Source organism: Salvia miltiorrhiza, chromosome 2 (assembly GCF_028751815.1).
Source record: "Salvia miltiorrhiza cultivar Shanhuang (shh) chromosome 2, IMPLAD_Smil_shh, whole genome shotgun sequence".
Classification (NCBI taxonomy): Eukaryota; Viridiplantae; Streptophyta; class Magnoliopsida; order Lamiales; family Lamiaceae; genus Salvia; species Salvia miltiorrhiza.
The window spans coordinates 57,853,742-57,872,368 of record NC_080388.1 but is presented as its reverse complement, the minus strand read 5'-3'; the positions used below and the strand labels follow the sequence as shown (position 1 = coordinate 57,872,368).

The window sequence follows — 18,627 nt, the reverse complement described above, 5'->3', positions numbered from 1 at the left end:
GTGAACTGACTAATCAAGATGTTATTGCAGCTATAAAATCAAGAAGTCCTTATTGAAAGAATTGTCCTGTGATCCAGGACCGTTGATGTAGGAGAGCTCTCCTAACCACGTAAAAAATGTCTGTGTTTTTTTCTTCTTCTTATTGATTATCTGCTGCTTATTATCTCCACTCACTCATCTAAACACTGACTTAGATAAAAGATAACTTTAAGATATTCTATTAAGCGAGTTAACTAACCACCATATTTCGCATCTCAGTTAACGGTCTAATTAATCAGCTTTACAACAGTCATGAAGATTCTTAACTGACTCCTCACTCAAATTGATATCTTGATAACTTGGTCAACACTATGCTAAACTATTTAAATAGCGAAAAATTACAAATTGGGGCATTTCCCCCTTCCCCCAATACACTAATATATACCCATAAGCCTAATTATTTCTATAAATGAAATGAGACAATAATAGTGGGACGATTCAAATTAGAAAGTGGGATAATAATAAGATAGATGGAGTATATATTTTAATCATCCCTAACAAAACTAAGTATATCATGTATATCGATAATATGACCTTTATGATACTATAGTATCATAATAAATATTGTTTCCTTCTAAAAAAAAATGGGATAGATGGAGTAGTATTGTTTTTCTTCTTTTGTCAAAGTTGAATAACAAGACATCAAAATAAATGGGATTTTTCTATTTTAGCCTTTTCACAGCCCACAAGGCCACAACGGTGACCCATTAACCAATGACACGATTATAATTAAATCTCATAGAAGAGTTTCTAGATACAGTAACCCAAATAAAATATAGGTTATTTGCTAATCAATGCACCAATTTATACCAATTTTACAATTTTAATTTTAAAATTATACATTTGAAAATACTATACTGATGTCATTATATTTTAATTTATTTTAAAATTAATACCTTAATTTTGTCATAAAAAAATTAACATGTCTAATGGAATATTAATTGAATGAAAGTATTTATACCTCTTGTGTGACGCTTACTCCGATAAAGCATACCATATCTATATTTTATTAAAAATCAAGATTTCCATTTAAAATCAATTTTAAATTGATTTCAAACTTTAATGGCAAATTTTTAGTTACAATACAATAAAATGTTTATTTGTAGATTATATATATATATATATATATTTTTGTTTCTTTTTTCTTTATCTTCTTATTCTTTGTTTTATTTCTTTCTAAAATTGTGAAATTCGACTAATTATAAAACATTTAATATGCATATCAAATTAAAAATCACGATAAGAGCTTTAATTTAATACTACATTTTATGTAAATATTTGATTTAAAATGTAAAAATTATTTATTTAAAGATTAATTTATAAAAAAAACCACATTCCTCTCTGATCTTATTTTGAATAAATCTATTTTTAATTATTTTTTATTTTTATTTTTCTTTTCATATTAATTTTTTATCTATTTTTTAGCATTTTCATAATATTAATTTTTATTATGTGAATTACTCTTTTATTATTATTATTATTATTATTATTATTATTATTATTATTATTATTATTTTTCAATATTCAACTCAAATTTATTCAGTTAAATTTATTTTTTTAATATATTTAGAAATATGATAATTGAGTTGATATTAATTTTATGTAAATATAGAAATATATAAACGTTATCTCGTATATTGCATGTGGTGCAAATGCTAATTAATAATCAAACAATGAGAAATTTGATGATGCTAATTTTGTAATAAATTAAAAAGCGATAATATTGCAGTTACGTTTTCGAAAATCATATTAATACTAAAATTGGTAAATTGGGAAAAATTCGTGAATAAATTGGCTGTCGACCCTAAATTAATGTAAAAAATTAAGAAGAGACGAAAAAAAAAAACTGACGATCTGAGAAAAACGGGAGAAAAGAGAATAAAGTGGGAATAGAGGGAGTAAATAGCAAAACCGCCTCCGGGTTATGAGAGTATATATTTGTAGGTGTGTATATACTCTCGAGTGTTTGTGTGTGAAAGGTTAGAACCCTTTGGCTTTTCCAGGGTTACACCTCCACTTCCGCAAGAACAACTTCGCACACAAGAGATAAAATTAAACCCACTATTTATTGGGGTTTCCCTCAGACGCCTCTTTCTCTCTCTACCTATACATACAACACACCACTGTCCATATATATATAGATTACATATATCTATTGTTTTGTACAGTGCAAGACCCGCTAGATGTGCAAGCGTGCGCTGTGGTAAGCCTCCATTATCGTTTCTGCAATTGGATTGATTGTTAGGTTCTAGCGGATTTATGTTTGATTTTGATTTCCTTGCTGTTTTGAATGATTAGGTTTTTGTTTTGTGTGCTTGCTCTTGTTTTGTTACAGTTGACAGATAAAAATGGCGAGTATAAGATCGAGCTTGCCGTCAAGGCTTCGGCAACTCCTCTCTAGTGAAGGGGCAATCGGCCCCTCTGTTAAACTTGACACAGAGCCTGTACGCTTCTTGTTCCACTCTTTTTAATGCTTTTTATGTGTTTTGCGTATGAATATGATGCAGTGCATTGATTCTTTGGGGCTTTAGTTGTAGTAACCGGATGAAGGATTGTATGGAGCCCCAAGTGTTTGTGATGTTGGAGGGTGGGGGAGAGAATTTGGAGATAAGTTGGATTTGCCGCTTCATGTTTTCTGTAATTTGAAGTAACTATTAGGTCATTTGCTTGTTAAGTTTAGTGGGTGGGGTGTGTTTGGACGGATGGAGGAGACAAACTCTATATGGTGCTATATGCTGCTGGCAGTCTTTTCATTATGGCTTTTGTTTCCTATTCTCGATTTTTGAGAGGCTCCACAATGGAATAACTTGACTAATTATGTGTTGAGAAAATTAGGTCTGTAAGAATGCCTTCTATTCCCAATCAATAAGCTTAAGTTTGCTGTTCTTTTCAAGTATTCTTTGGATTGTTTGAATCTATTATGTTTCGGATAGTGCACATCTATAACTTACAGGATACTGAAAGCTCCTATTTATGTGCTAAGAATAAGATTAATATAGTTTTCATGGCCTAGAAACTGGTTTTATTGATGTAACCATTATTATATCATATTATCATGTATGTAAGAAGGTGTAAACCGGATGTGTTTGTTTCACAGTGACTACATATATGAATATTTTGTTCCTTAGGAATATGGAAGTTCATGCTGACTGGAGTTTACGTTCTTATGGCTGTTAAGAATTAAAACAATGTTCAGCTATTTTATTTGACCTTTTTTTTAGTTTGGTCTTTTTATGCTCTGGAGATGAGAGCATAATCTTGGCATCCAATATGAGATGAATAATGTCTCAATTAAGTCTCGAAAGTGAATGTGGAAATAGAGTGTAATATGTCTCTTTGATTTAATTGAGTGCTTCATTTTCCATAAAGCTGTACCATGCATAATTTTCCCATAAGCTACCTTTGTAACTTGTATCATACTTCCCCCAACACTTATATTCTCTAGGAATGACATATACTGAGTGACTGGTAACACTTAACTCAACAAAGAGCAACATTAAGGTTTGGAAAGTGCAAATGCAGCTTGTCAAGTTGGAGTTTCAAATATTATCTAAAAATCATTTGCTACTCATTGTTCATTGTATGAGAACATTAGCTATTGGTTACCAGTAAGCTTTCGTTTAATAATATGCAAAAAACCCGAGCTTTCCTGATTAAATAAACGATGCAACTTGTATACATTTTTTAAAGTTTCTTTGATGCGTTTGTGTTGCTATTGATGAAGTCCTGCTATAAATTTTAACGGAATTGATAATTTCATTTTTTATTTAAAATTGGAAGTCAAAGGAGGAAGCGAAATTGTTGCTATATTAGCTTGCTTGAGATTTGTGTGAAGCAGGAAAATTAGATGTATAAAAAGTGACAAATAAAAAATGTCCACTGCAATGTTTTTCAAAATATAAAATCTGCCTTTCTCTTGCTGGTAATGGCTCGACTTACAAGCTTCACGACTTGTCCTAATTGGAGGAACCAATATAGGTGCAAATGCATTGATATACCAAAATCTGTAACTCAAAACTCTTGGCACCTGAATATTGATAAGGGAATTTATTTTATTAACGTGGGAAGTTATGTTATTTGGATGTATTATTTTCAGAATACCTTTTGATTTTGACGCCAAATCTTGTTTTATGATTTGAACACTTCCCCCCTCGGTGGCATTTCCCTGTTTCACTTACTGTGAGTTTGTCGTGTTTAGGATTTCCATATTTGTTTGTCCATACATGTAAAGTTGTAACATAATTTTATTTAATTTAGTGAATTATCACTCTTTTGTGCATCAGTGAACTAATTGTTTGCCTACGCAAGGACAATAATCGCCTGAATGAACTATTTTGTACTCGTTGTGTTCAAGCAGAAATTTATTGGTGGTTAACGGGTCGGTACATTAGATATCATAAGTAGATAATTTTGTTAAACTTTCTTAATTGTAATAATACTGTAGATTGATCTGTTATCGAACTAATCTATAAGCAGGGAACTATTGTTGTTTATTGAAATTTGATACAAGTTTGATTATATTATTGAATTTATATTCTGTTTACTCGATGCAAGTGAACATTTGAAATTTGCTTTGCCTTCTTCGCTTTCAAAGTTTTACTGTGTGCTAGCTTAGGTAATGAGCCTTCAATCTTTTTTGCAGCCTCCAAGAATAAAGGTTTTTATCGACAAGGTGATTCAGTGCCCATTACAGGATATAGCGATACCTCTCTCTGGTTTTCGCTGGGAGTATGGCAAGGTTGTTGAAATTTGCTTGTAAATTTTTCTTCCTCTGTTTTCACCTCTTCAGTTTATTCTCACATTCCTTTTCTGTTCCAGGGAAATTTCCACCATTGGAGACCTCTATTTCTGCACTTTGATACATATTTCAAGACACATTTATCTTGTAGAAACGACCTTCTTTTGTCAGATGACATCTTAGGGGATGTCAGCCCATTTCCAAAACAAGCAGTTTTGCAAATTTTGAGAGTTATGCAGATCATCTTAGAAAATTGCCACAACAAGAGTTCGTTCAGTGTTATAGAGGTAATGTGGTGTTTGAATTCCTTTTTGAGTTGCGTTTGGTTGTGTGTAATCCTATCTCCCTCCAAAACAGGGGAAAATGGTTGATGTATCTCTTATGTAGTAATTTATTTAAAATTACCTAGGTCCTTTTTTGGGTTTTATTCTTCTAGCTCTCTCTAAAGTTTTCTAAACCTTTCTTTCTCTTTTCCACAGCATTTCAAGCTTTTGCTTGCTTCAACAGATCCTGAAATCATCACAGCTGCTCTTGAGACTCTTTCTGCACTTGTGAAAATATCACCTTCAAAGTTGCATGTCAGTGGAAAGCTGGTTGGGTGTGGGTCAGTGAATACTTGTCTTCTATCCCTTGCGCAAGGTTGGGGTAGCAAAGAAGAAGGTCTTGGTTTGTATTCATGTGTCACACTACATGAGAGGACCCAGGAGGATGGGCTATGCCTGTTTCCATCGGAGGCGCAAAATGATAGTGACAAGTTGCAGAATCGCGTGGGATCAACACTTTACTTTGAGTTGCGCAGCTCTTCTCCAAGCGATGTGGAAGCTAGTGATAGCACAAATTCCTCTGGAGTGCGCGTAATTCAGATTCCTGATCATCAATTACAAGAACAGGATGACTTGTCACTTATGAAGTTTTGCATTCAGCATTATAATGTGCCTTCAGATCTCAGGTTTCCATTATTAACCAGAATTCGATATGCACGTGCATTCCGTTCCTCCAGAATATGCAGGCTTTACAGCAAGATTTGTCTACTTTCTTTTATTGTGCTTGTGCAGTCTAGCGATTCACATGATGAGCTAGTCTCGTTTTTCGCTAATGAGCCAGAATATACAAATGAATTGATTAGAATTGTGAGATCTGAAGAAAACATTTCAGGAACCATAAGAACACTTGCAATGACTGCTTTGGGTGCACAGTTAGCTGCATATTCGGCATCTCATGAGAGGGCACGTATATTGAGTGGATCAAGCATCAGTTTTGCGGGTGGTAATCGTATGATTCTCCTCAATGTGCTGCAAAGAGCGATCATATCATTAAATAATTCTGTTGATTTGTCATCTGTTGCTTTCATTGAAGCACTTCTGCAGTTCTACTTGCTTCATGTCATATCTTCTTCAAGTTCTGGAAGTGTTGTTAGGGGTTCTGGGATGGTGCCAACCTTTTTACCCCTGTTAGAAGACTCAGATCCTTCTCGGTTGCATCTTGTCTGTTTAGCTGCAAAAACTCTACAGAAGCTCATGGACTACAGCAATACAGCGGTCACCCTTTTCAGAGATTTAGGTGGGGTGGAGCTTTTGGTTCAAAGATTGCAGATCGAAGTACACAGAGTGATTGACTTCACTGGAGCGAAGGATAGCTCTATGGTAACAGGTGAATGCCCTAAGTATAATAATGACCAGTTGTACAATCAGAAGAGGTTGATTAGGGCATTGCTGAAAGCCCTTGGTTCTGCCACTTATGCCACTGCAAATTCTGCAAGATCACAGAATTCTTACGATGTTTCTTTAACTCCAATCTTGTCGATGCTTTTCAGTAACAAGGAAAAGTTTGGAGGTGAGATCTACTCCTCAGCTGTGACTCTTATGAGTGAAATGATTCACAAAGATCCAACATGTTTTAATGTTCTGTTCGACTTGGGCCTTCCATCTGCATTTCTAGCATCCGTTGGGCTTGGAGTGCTTCCTGCTTCAAAAGCCATTACATGCATTCCGAATGGTCTTGGTGCAATTTGCCTCAACTCCAAGGGTCTGGAGGCTGTAAGAGAAACTTCTTCTTTACGCTTCCTTGTTGACATTTTCACTGACAAAAAGTATGTGATGGCCATGAGTGAAGGCATTATTCCTTTAGCGAATGCTTTGGAAGAGCTATTCCGGCACGTGTCTTCATTGAGAGGTAATGGTGTTGATCTGATAATTGAAATAATCAATAAGTTAGCATTGCTTGGGGACACCAAGGGCTCTGGATCGTCAGGAAAACTTGATGGAAGTGACGCAATGGATATGGATTCTACTGAGTCTGATGACAAGGAAAACATATGTGATTCTACAGAAGATAGGGCTGTTCAAGGTATCAGTGATGAACAGTGTATTCAGCTTTGCATCTTTCATGTGATTGTACTAGTTCACAGGACAATGGAAAATTCGGAAACATGTCGTCTATTTGTGGAGAAGTCTGGTATTGAATCTTTATTGAAACTTCTTTTACGCCCAAGTATTACTCAATCATCCGAGGGGATGTCAATAGCTCTACACAGCACTATGGTATTCAAGTGTTTTACCCAGCATCATTCCACTCCTCTGGCTCGTGCTATCTGCTCTTCGCTGCGTGAGCATTTGAAAGAAACTCTGACTAGGACCAGTGCTATATCTGGATCTTTTTTACTGGATCCTAGGGCCAGCCCAGACCCTTTGATATTTTCTTCCCTCTCGCTCGTGGAGTTCCTCTTATTTCTTGCTGCCTCAAAAGATAATCGTTGGGTAACTGCGTTGCTTACTGAGTTTGGTAATGGAAATAAAGAAGTCCTGGAAGATATTGGTCGAATCCATCGTGAAGTTTTATGGCAAATTTCGTTGCTTGAAGACACAAAGGCCGAAGCGGAGGATCAACTCACTGGTACTGTTAATGCTTCTCGTCAGTCTGAGTTGGGTATGAATGATCCCGAAGACCCAAGGTTGAACTCCTTCAGGCAGTTCCTTGATCCTTTACTTAGAAGAAGAACTTCTGGATGGAGCTTTGAATCCCAGTTTTTTGACCTCATAAATCTCTACCGTGACCTTACTCGTTCTTCAAATCTTCACCAACGACAGACTGTTGATGCACCCTCTACCTCACAGGTCGAAGCCAATCTGGAAGAAGATGAATCTGGCTCATCTGCTTTGATCGAATCCAGTTCTAGAAAGGATAATGATACTCAGAGGTCATACCATCAGTCTTGTTGTGATATGGTATCATCATTATCAATTCACATTACCCATTTGTTTCAAGAGTTGGGAAAGGTCATGTTGCTCCCATCTCGTCGGAGGGACGATATGCTCACTGTGTCTCCTCCTTCGAAATCGGTGGCTTCTACCTTTGCTTCTATAGCTATGGATCACATGAATTTTGGTGGGCATGTTAATCCTTCTGGATCTGAGGATTCTGTTTCAACTAAATGCCGATACTATGGCAAGGTTGTTGAGTTCATAGATAGTATTCTTTTGGACAAACCTGACTCATGTAATCCTGTCATATTGAATTGTTTATACGGACGTGGAGTTATTCGAGCAGTCTTGACTACATTTGAGGCTACCAGTCAGTTGCCTTTTGCCATCAGTAGGGCTCCTGCATCTCCTATGGAGACTGATGAAGGGAGGCAAAATGATGTTGAAAAATCTGATCACTTGGGGACTTATGGACCCTCAGCTAGCTATGGCAAAGCTTTTGGACCACTTGGTGACTTCGTCCTATATACTATCACCTTTCAACAAACATTTGCTTACGCAGCCTTTAGTGCCTGGGGACATTCCATTTCCTCGTGATGCAGAAACATTTGTGAAAGTTCTTCAGTCCATGGTATTGAAGGCTGTGCTTCCTGTTTGGACCCATCCTCGGTTCCATGAATGTAATTATGAGTTCATAACGACAGTTGTCAACATTTTTAAGCATGTATTCTCTGGAGTGGAAGTGAAAAGTGTTGGTACTAGTGTTGGTCGTACTGGTCCACCCCCAAATGAAACAACTATTTCAACCATAGTGGAGATGGGGTTTTCAAGGTCTCGGGCAGAAGAGGCTCTGAGACAGGTTGGTTCAAATAGTGTGGAGCTTGCAATGGAATGGTTGTTTTCACATCCTGAGGAAGCCCAAGAAGATGATGAACTTGCTCGAGCACTTGCAATGTCTCTTGGAAATTCTGCGACAGAGACAAAGGAAGAGGGCACAGATGAGGACAATACTCAGAATGTTGAAGAGGAGCTAGTGCAACTCCCCCCTGTTGACGAGCTGCTGTCAACATGCAGGATACTTTTGCAAATGAAGGAGACCCTTGCTTTCCCTGTTAGGGATCTCCTTGTCATGATTTGCTCACATAATGAAGGCCTGGAAAGACCAAGAGTCGTTTCCTTTATCATTGAACAAGTGAAGCTTTGTGGTAACATTTCCGATAGTGGGAATCAGAAAATGCTCTCTGCCTTCTTTCATGTTCTTGCTTTAATTCTCAATGAAGACTCAGCAGCACGGGAATTAGCTTCCAAGAGTGGTCTGGTTAAAGTTGCATCAGATCTTCTCCAGCTATGGATTCATTCAAATGAGCAGGAATTATCTCAAGTCCCAAAATGGGTAACTTCAGCTTTTATTGCTGTGGATCGTCTTGCTCAAGTGGATACAAGCTTAAATGCTGATGTGATAGAACTTCTGAAGAAGAATGATACCGGAAACCAAACTTCTATTGTCATTGAGGAAGAAAAGCAGAACAAAATGTCTTTGGGGACACCGTTGAAATATTTAGATATAGTGGAGCAAAAGAGACTTATTGAAATCGCCTGTGGCTGCATCAGAAAGCAATTACCTTCTGAAACGATGCATGCTGTTTTGCAACTCTGTTCTACCTTGACAAGAACTCACTCGGTTGCTGTTAGTTTCTTGGATGCTGGAGGTCTACATTTGCTTCTTAACTTGCCTGCAAGTAGTTTGTTTGTTGGTTTTGACAATGTTGCAGCTATTATAATACGTCACATCCTTGAGGATTCTCAAACCCTACAGCAAGCAATGGAGTCTGAGATACGTCATAGTTTCATAACTGTTGCTAACAGACAGTCTAGTGGAAGGCTTACTCCACGAAATTTTCTGTCAAATTTAAATTCAGTTGTCCAACGGGATCCGGTAATCTTTATCCAAGCTGCTAAAGCTGTCTGCCAAGTTGAGATGGTTGGTGAGAGGCCATATATAGTATTGATAAAAGATCGCGAGAAGGATAAGAAAGAGAAGGAGAAAGACAAATCAGAGGAAAAGGAGAAGCAAGCTAATGATGGTAAGGTAAGCACTGGCACCACAATATCAGCGGCTCTTGGTAGTGGACATGGGAAGCTTCTTGATGCAAATTCCAAAAACTCTAAGATACACAAGAAACCTCCTCAGAGTTTTGTCACTGTCATTGATATTCTGTTGGATTCAGTAATTTCTTTCACTCCTTCTTTGGAAGATGAATCTGTTAGCAAAGTGGGCTCTGCATCGACAGATATGGAAATTGATGTTTCTGCAAGCAAGGGTAAAGGGAAAGCTGTTGATTCTGTGTCCGAATCAAATGTAGCTAGCAATCAAGAATCGTCTGTTTCATTGGCTAAGGTGGTTTTTATATTGAAGCTCTTGACAGAGATTCTTTTAATGTATTCTTCATCTGTTCATATCCTTGTACGAAAAGATGCCGAAGTTTGCAGCTACCGGGGAACTCTTCAAAGGGGTGTAAATGCTTGCTTAACTGGTGGGATCTTTCACCATGTTCTTCACAAATTCCTACCATATTCTAAAAATCAGAAAAAGGAGAAGAAAACTGAAGTTGACTGGCGCCATAAACTGGCTAGTAAAGCCAACCATTTTCTTGTTGCATCTGCTGTTCGCTCAACTGAGGCAAGGAAAAGAATCTTCACAGAGATCAGTAATGTTTTTAATGAGTTTGTTGATTCATGTAATGGTTTTAGGGTCCCAAGACCTGATATTCAGGCTCTCACTGACCTGCTCAATGATGTGATGGCTGCTCGGACGCCCTCAGGTTCATACATTTCAGCAGAGGCTTCTGTTACTTTTATAGAGGTTGGTTTTGTTCAGTCACTCACCAAAACACTGCGTGTGTTAGACCTGGATCATTCTGATTCACCAAAGGTTGTTACTGGAATTGTGAAAGTTTTGGAGTCAGTAAGCAAAGAGCATGTCCATGCTTTTGAGTCTACTAGTACAAGAGGTGAACGGTTGAAACCTACTGATCCTAGTCAACCTAGGGATGGAAATGGTGCTAGCTCACAGACTGTGGATGCTACGGTCCATGCTAATGAAAACCTGATGCCAACAGATGAGAATGAATTATTCCACACTGTCCAGAACTATGGTGGTTCAGAGGCTGTAACTGATGATATGGAGCATGACCAAGATATTCATGGAGGCTTTGCTGCTGCAGAAGAAGATTACATGCAGGAAAATGCTGATGGGACCCAGAATCTTGATGACACTGTGGGGATAAGATATGAAATTCGCTCGGGCGTACAAGGGAATCTTGATGAAGATGAAGATGATGAAGATGATGATGAGATGTCTGGAGATGAAGGGGACGAAGTAGACGAGGATGATGATGAAGATGCTGATGATGATCACAATGATATAGAAGAAGATGAAGCTCATCACCTACCACACCCAGATACTGATCAAGATGACCATGAAATTGATGAAGATGAGTTTGATGAGGAGGTGATGGAAGAGGATGAAGATGAAGAGGATGATGAGGATGGCGTTATAGTGCGATTAGGCGAGGGAATGAATGGTGTAAATGTATTTGACCACATAGAGGTTTTTGGCAGAGATAGCATCGCCAATGAAACTTTTCATGTGATGCCAGTTGAAATATTTGGTTCCAGGCGTCCAGGTCGAACCACGTCCATCTATAATCTCTTAGGGAGAGGTGGTGATACCAATGTCCCTTCGCAGCATCCACTTCTGGTGGAACCACATTCTTCACTGAATGCAGGTCCTCCTAGGCTGTCAGGTGCTGTCTTTTTACTTCAGTTTATTTTGACTTTTTCCGGCATCAATATTTTTTTTCTCAGCAGAAACTTTATGTTGCTTAATGGATCTAATTCTCATTTACCCTTACCTTTACAGAGAATGAACGTGATGCTTACTCAGATAGGAACGCTGAGGGTTCTTTGTCACGGTTGGACTCCATCTTCCGTTCACTCCGCAATGGACGTCAAGGACATCGGTTTAATTTATTGTCCAACGAGGGACAGTTAAGTGGTGGGTCAAACTCATCATCTGTTATTCCCCAAGGTCTTGAGGAAGTACTCGTATCCAGCTTGAGGCGTCCCTCTGAAAAGTCTTCTAATACTACTACAGCTGTCGAATTTCAAAATAAAAATGAAGAGAATCCATCCTCTGAATTTGCTGAGACGACTGCTGAAAACCAAGGTAATGGTGGTGGTGGTAGCAATGCCCCTCCTCCTTCCTCGGCGACATTGGACAGTACCAGAAGTGCTGATAATGCACCTACTACAAACGAGCCTAATCAAGGAACAGAAACATCAAGTAGACAATCCCAGTCTGTTGAAGCTCAATATGACCATGCTGATGTACTGCGTGATGTCGAAGCAGTGAGCCAAGAGAGTAGTGGAAGTGGGGCAACTTTAGGCGAGAGCTTACGAAGTTTAGATGTTGAAATTGGAAGTGCCGATGGCCATGATGATGGTGGAGACAGACAAGGTGGTGGTGATACTCGGGTGAGGAGAGCCATTCCGTTGTTCACAAATAATGCATCAATAGGCGGGAGAGATGCATCCCTCCACAGTGTCAGTGAAGTTTCAGAAGATGCAATTCGGGAAGCTGATCAAACTGGCCCTTCTCAGGAGGAGCAACATAATCGGGATGCTGAATCTATTGATCCCGCTTTTCTTGATGCACTTCCTGAGGAGTTGCGTGCTGAGGTTCTTTCTGCTCAACCAAGTGAAGCTACACAGTCGCAAAATCCTGAGCCACAAAATAATGGGGATATAGATCCAGAATTTCTTGCAGCACTGCCCCCTGATATCCGTGAAGAAGTTCTGGCACAACAAAGGGCCCAAAGGCTGCATCAATCCCAAGAATTGGAAGGTCAGCCTGTTGAGATGGACACAGTCTCAATAATTGCAACTTTTCCTACAGACATACGAGAAGAGGTATCTTGTTGACTTTGTCCATAGGTTCTATTTATTATTGCTTTTCTTGAGTCAACTTACTTTCAATGCATTGATTTCCTCTATTCTCATATTTTTGCTCTCTACCTTTTCCTGGAAATGCAGGTTCTTCTAACGTCCTCTGATGCTATTCTTGCAAATTTGACTCCTGCTCTTGTTGCTGAAGCGAACCTGTTGCGTGAAAGGTTTGCACGTAGATATAATCAAACTTTATTTGGATTATATCCCCGAAACCGTAGGGGCGAGTCCTCTAGACGAGGTGATGGCTTGGACAGAGTTGGTGGTGCACTTTCTCGTCGGTCTATGGGCGTTAAGCCAGTTGAGGCAGATGGATCCCCTTTAGTTGACACAGAAGGTTTGAAAGCATTAATCCGGTTGCTTCGTGTTGTTCAGGTACTCTTATGGCTTTATTGAAGCTCTACTACCACTATGTTCTTCTGCATGATATGTGAATGTAACTGATCCACATTTTTGCAGCCACTTTACAAGAGTCAGCAGAGACTCCTTCTAAATCTCTGTGCTCATGCTGAAACTAGAGTTGATTTGCTAAAAATTTTGATGGACTTGCTGATGTTGGATAAAAAGAAATGTCTTACTGATCTAAATGCTGCGGAACCCCCATATAGGCTGTATGCATGCCAGAGTCATGTGATGTATTCTCGCCCTCAATATGTTGATGGTATGTATATTTTGCTGCTTTATTGTTTGATGCAATTGTAAGTCAGTTTCCTTACCTAATTAAAACTCTTTCGTTTACTTATTTTCTGGCTGCATTCATTACCACCAACCTGTTAAAAAATACATTTGCCTTTAGCTAATTCTCTTCCAGTGTAATGGAATGCTGAAGAGTTTTGATTTGTTGGATGATGTAGAATAGATTAGTGCGGAAAAGAATGGTTGCTTCTATGATCAAATGATAAAGATCTCGACTTTCATTTTTCCATTTTGTTGAATTCTTTATCTTCTATATAGGGGATGTTAAGTATGCTAATTTCATTTATATTCATTAACAGGTGTGCCACCTTTGGTGTCCCGGCGAGCTCTGGAGACCCTCACCTACTTGGCTCGAAACCACCCTTTGGTTGCCAAGCTATTACTTGAGTTCAGATTGCCACAGTTTAAGGAGTCATCAAGCTCTGATGAAGAACGGGGAAAAGCTGTTATGCTTGTTGATGAACAGAAGGAAAACCTGGAAGGGCAGGCATCCTTCACATTGCTTCTTAGCCTTTTGAACCAATCACTTTATTTGAGAAGTGTCGCTCATCTGGAGCAGGTGTGTATTTCAAACAACCTTAACACAACAGGAAATTACCTAGTTATATTACCTTTGGGATTTATGTAGCTTGTTATTGTTCTGTTGCAGCTCCTAAACCTGTTGGATGTTGTCATTGATTATGGCGAGAGGAAATCAAATCCATCTAATGAGCCTGGTTCATCTGCATCTGAGCTGCCATCTGACCCTCCGGTCTCTGCATCAGCTGTTGAGATGAATGTAGGTTCTTCCTCGGCTTCAGGAGAGGGTAATTCTTTGATGCAAGCAACATCCTCTGATGTTGATAACGAGCAAACTGCTGAAAGTGTTCTGAACAATTTACCAAATCCAGAACTTCAGTTGCTATGCTCACTTCTTGCACGTGAAGGGTAAGCTGAGATTTGTGGATTTTTCACTGTCCATGAAGTTACTTTTATACCTAGACTTGTGAACCTCATTAGACAACAATTTTTTCACTTCAATCAAAGACTAACTCACTTTTGCATTTATCTCTTTAGATTCTAAAGGACTGTTCACTTTTGTGATTGAGATCATGACAGGTTTCTTCTGAAAAAATATGCTGTAAATAAAACAACGGGTGTTATGATGTGATGATCATATATGTTCTGTAGATTGCATTCTAGAGTCTGTCGTTGCCTTAGAAGAGTTGACATCTGGTTGAACTAGCATATTACAAAGATATTGCTAAAACTACTGTGTCTTGTTGACTGGTAATTTATTGTTGGTTATCATTCAGGACTGTGATAATTTGAGATGTCCAATTGGTTTTTGTTGTTGCTAGTTTGCTTGTTGTTTACCTATAACTGTATGATCACTGCTTTCCTGAAGTTATATTTGATTGGTTCTTGTGCTATAATGCTCAATGCAATTTGTAACATTTTTCTTTATATCTCCAGTCTATCAGATAATGCGTACACCCTCGTGGCAGATGTTTTAAGAAAGCTGGTGGCTATTGCTCCTATTCATTGTCATCTCTTTGTTAGTGAGCTTGCTGGTTCAGTTCAAAGCCTTACCCATTCAGCAATAGAAGAGTTACGCTTATTTGGGGACATAGAGAAAGCACTCCTTAGCACTACTACTCATGGGGCTCCAGTTCTCAGGGTATTGCAGGCCCTGAGCTCTTTAGTAGTTTTGCTTCTTGATAAGGACAAAAAGCATCAGACTGTCCCTGATACTGAGCATAATACTACAATTTCTCTAGTTTGGGATATTAATACAGCTCTTGAGCCTCTGTGGCAGGAGCTGAGCAACTGCATAAGCAAAATAGAGAACTATTCGGATGTAGCACCTGATTTGTCACCTTCTTCTGTTAAACCATCGAGTTCAGTGCCTCCACTTCCTGCAGGTACCCAGAATGTGTTGCCATACATAGAATCCTTCTTTGTAGTGTGCGAAAAGTTGCACCCCGGCCAGTCTGGTGCAGGCAATGATTTTGGAATTGCTACAGTTTCTGAAGTTGACGAGGCTGCTGCATCTGCTAGTCAACAGAAGACTGTAGGATCTTCTATGAAAGTGGACGAGAAACATATAGCTTTCTTAAGGTTCTCAGAAAAGCACAGAAAGCTTCTCAATGCCTTTATCAGGCAAAATCCTGGATTACTTGAAAAGTCGTTCTCACTCATGCTGAAGGTTCCTCGGTTTATTGATTTTGATAACAAAAGGGCTCACTTCCGGTCCAAGATCAAGCATCAGCACGATCATCACCACAGTCCTCTCAGAATATCTGTTAGAAGAGCTTACATTCTTGAAGATTCATACAATCAGCTACGTATGAGATCGGCACAAGATTTGAAGGGTAGATTGACTGTTAATTTTCAAGGGGAGGAAGGGATTGATGCTGGTGGCCTTACCAGGGAATGGTATCAGTTACTATCCAGAGTAATCTTTGACAAGGGGGCGTTACTATTTACAACAGTTGGGAATGAGTCCACATTTCAGCCAAACCCTAACTCAGTTTACCAAACAGAGCATCTTTCGTACTTCAAGTTTGTTGGACGAGTTGTAAGTATTTCTCATTTTCCTCAGATGTGAATGAGAGCTGTTTAACAGGCAAATCTAATGCTTTTACTCATGTTACAGGTGGGGAAAGCTCTATTTGATGGACAGCTCCTTGATGTCCACTTCACACGCTCATTTTACAAGCATATTCTTGGGGTTAAAGTGACATATCATGACATTGAAGCTATTGATCCAGATTATTTTAAGAACTTAAAATGGATGCTCGAGGTAATCATATTGAAAATCTCCCCTATCTCCTTTAGTTGATGTGCATGAGGCCTTGACTAAGCAGTGTTTCTGATTCATCTGATCCAATTTTTATATTGTCATTGCAGAATGATATTAGTGATATTCCAGACTTAACATTTAGCATTGATGCTGATGAAGAGAAGCTAATTCTGTATGAGCGTACTCAAGTATGTATCTTTTCTGGTTGTATGACTACCGTCTTATAAAATTTCATGTTCACTAATTGTGAGTGACTTTGTTATTCAGGTAACTGACTATGAACTGATCCCTGGTGGTCGGAATATTAGAGTAACCGAGGAAAACAAGCACCAGTATGTTGATTTAGTTGCTGAGCATCGGTTGACAACTGCTATACGTCCTCAGATTAATGCATTTATGGAGGGTTTCAATGAGTTAATACCTCGTGATTTGATATCGATTTTCCATGACAAGGAACTGGAACTCCTCATAAGTGGGCTGCCAGATATTGACTGTGAGTTCTACCTACTTTATCTTTTGCATCCTCATTTTATATTAGTCTCATCTCCTATTGTCTCATAAAACCTCTCTCATTGCATAAGGTATTGCATTTACCATTTAAACTAATGCAAATAATTAATACCTTGCAGTGGATGATCTGAGGGCAAATACTGAGTACTCTGGTTATACTGCTGCGTCCCCTGCCATTCAATGGTTCTGGGAGGTTGTTCAAGGACTCAGTAAAGAAGATAAGGCTCGCCTGCTACAATTTGTGACTGGGACCTCAAAGGTACTTTGCTTTCTTTTGTGAATCTGAAGCATGTTAACTTCAAGGGAGTGATTAAGCTTAACTACACTTAAACTTGCTTTTTACATGTATATTTAATGGTTAGATGGGATCTTCCAACTGCCTTAAAGCAATGGCCAATGAGCCAATTAGTTTTCATATTTTTGATAATTCCTTGAGGCTGCTATAATGTCCATCCCTCGAGGCATGATCCAATTAAAAATGCCATTTTTATTGCAGTTAGAAACTTAAGCTGAGTGGATCGGCTTTTCCTATAAAAATTATTGGCAAATTTATTCTAAAAGAAAATTGCAAATAATAGGTTAACAGATTTTGGTAGTGCACAAGCTCTCTTATTATATCCTATCACTTATGGTTCATTGGTATTAAGCAGCATTTTCTTTTTTATTGTGTTTGCTGTAGGTGCCGTTGGAAGGATTTAGTGCACTGCAAGGAATTTCAGGATCCCAAAAATTCCAGATTCACAAGGCATATGGCAGTCCAGATCACTTGCCTTCAGCTCATACATGGTGAGCCTTTCTTTATGTTGTCTTGTTGTAATGTATAAAAAATGTGTTGATTACTTACAAACATTCTACAACGTGGATGCAGTTTCAACCAGTTGGATCTACCAGAATACCCTTCTAAACAGCATTTGGAGGAGAGGCTACTGCTTGCAATTCACGAAGGCAACGAAGGGTTTGGATTCGGTTAGTTGGTGCTGAGGCGAAGGTCGACGCTATTGTATAGAAAATATTGTGTCAAAAAGGACATAATTCTTAAGATTACTTAGAAGCTGCTTTTGGATAAAATGTCGATATACTGTACAGTGCAATATTGCTTTTTTCCCAAACTTTTTGGCAAGTTTTTTCAATGCAAGTTTTTTCAATTATTCTCGATGCTTGTCGCTCTTTCTTGGTTTATGTCGGAGTTTGCAGAAACGGACACACAAGTACATGTGAATATGTATAATGTATATTCTTTTGCAATTGGATAGATGAAAAGGAGCTAACCCTTTCAATTTTATTTTTAATAAAGGATGTAATACAAATTTATTTTGAGTAATTTTGGTGGAACTTCACCTACCTTTGGCTTTACCAGTGGTGCCAAAGTATTTAAATATTTGTGCACAAGTTTCCTCGACCAACTCATAGCCTTTGCTCATAAATTCCTTGCGAATAGTTCTTTTCTTTTTTATAATACGGAATTGATTTTTTTAAAATTCTTTTTTTTGAAAATAAAATAAGATAAAGAGGAGTTGTAGGTACGATTCTAATCAAAGGCCAAAAGGTCATTGATCTAGGCTGCGATCAAGTTTAATCTTCAAACCACACTAGTCTCTCATTTAATTTCTAATACATACAAAAACTGTCGCCGTTGGGATTCTTAAAAAAGA

At 38.3% G+C, this 18,627-nt stretch overlaps 1 protein-coding gene across 1 annotated transcript; it reads left to right on the top strand.

The window, feature by feature from the left end:
• The first annotated feature begins 1,984 nt into the window (after window positions 1-1,984).
• Window positions 1,985-18,123, top strand: LOC131010605 (E3 ubiquitin-protein ligase UPL2-like). Its single transcript, XM_057938207.1, is given in 18 exon segments — window positions 1,985-2,242; window positions 2,375-2,483; window positions 4,682-4,777; window positions 4,858-5,064; window positions 5,257-8,469; window positions 8,471-11,783; window positions 11,900-12,948; window positions 13,072-13,359; window positions 13,444-13,645; window positions 13,980-14,239; window positions 14,330-14,607; window positions 15,136-16,240; window positions 16,319-16,465; window positions 16,573-16,653; window positions 16,733-16,958; window positions 17,095-17,234; window positions 17,655-17,761; window positions 17,844-18,123. Coding segments are annotated over 17 exon segments (10,911 nt in total). The 5' UTR covers window positions 1,985-2,242; window positions 2,375-2,387; the 3' UTR covers window positions 17,947-18,123.
• The last annotated feature ends 504 nt before the right edge of the window (window positions 18,124-18,627 follow it).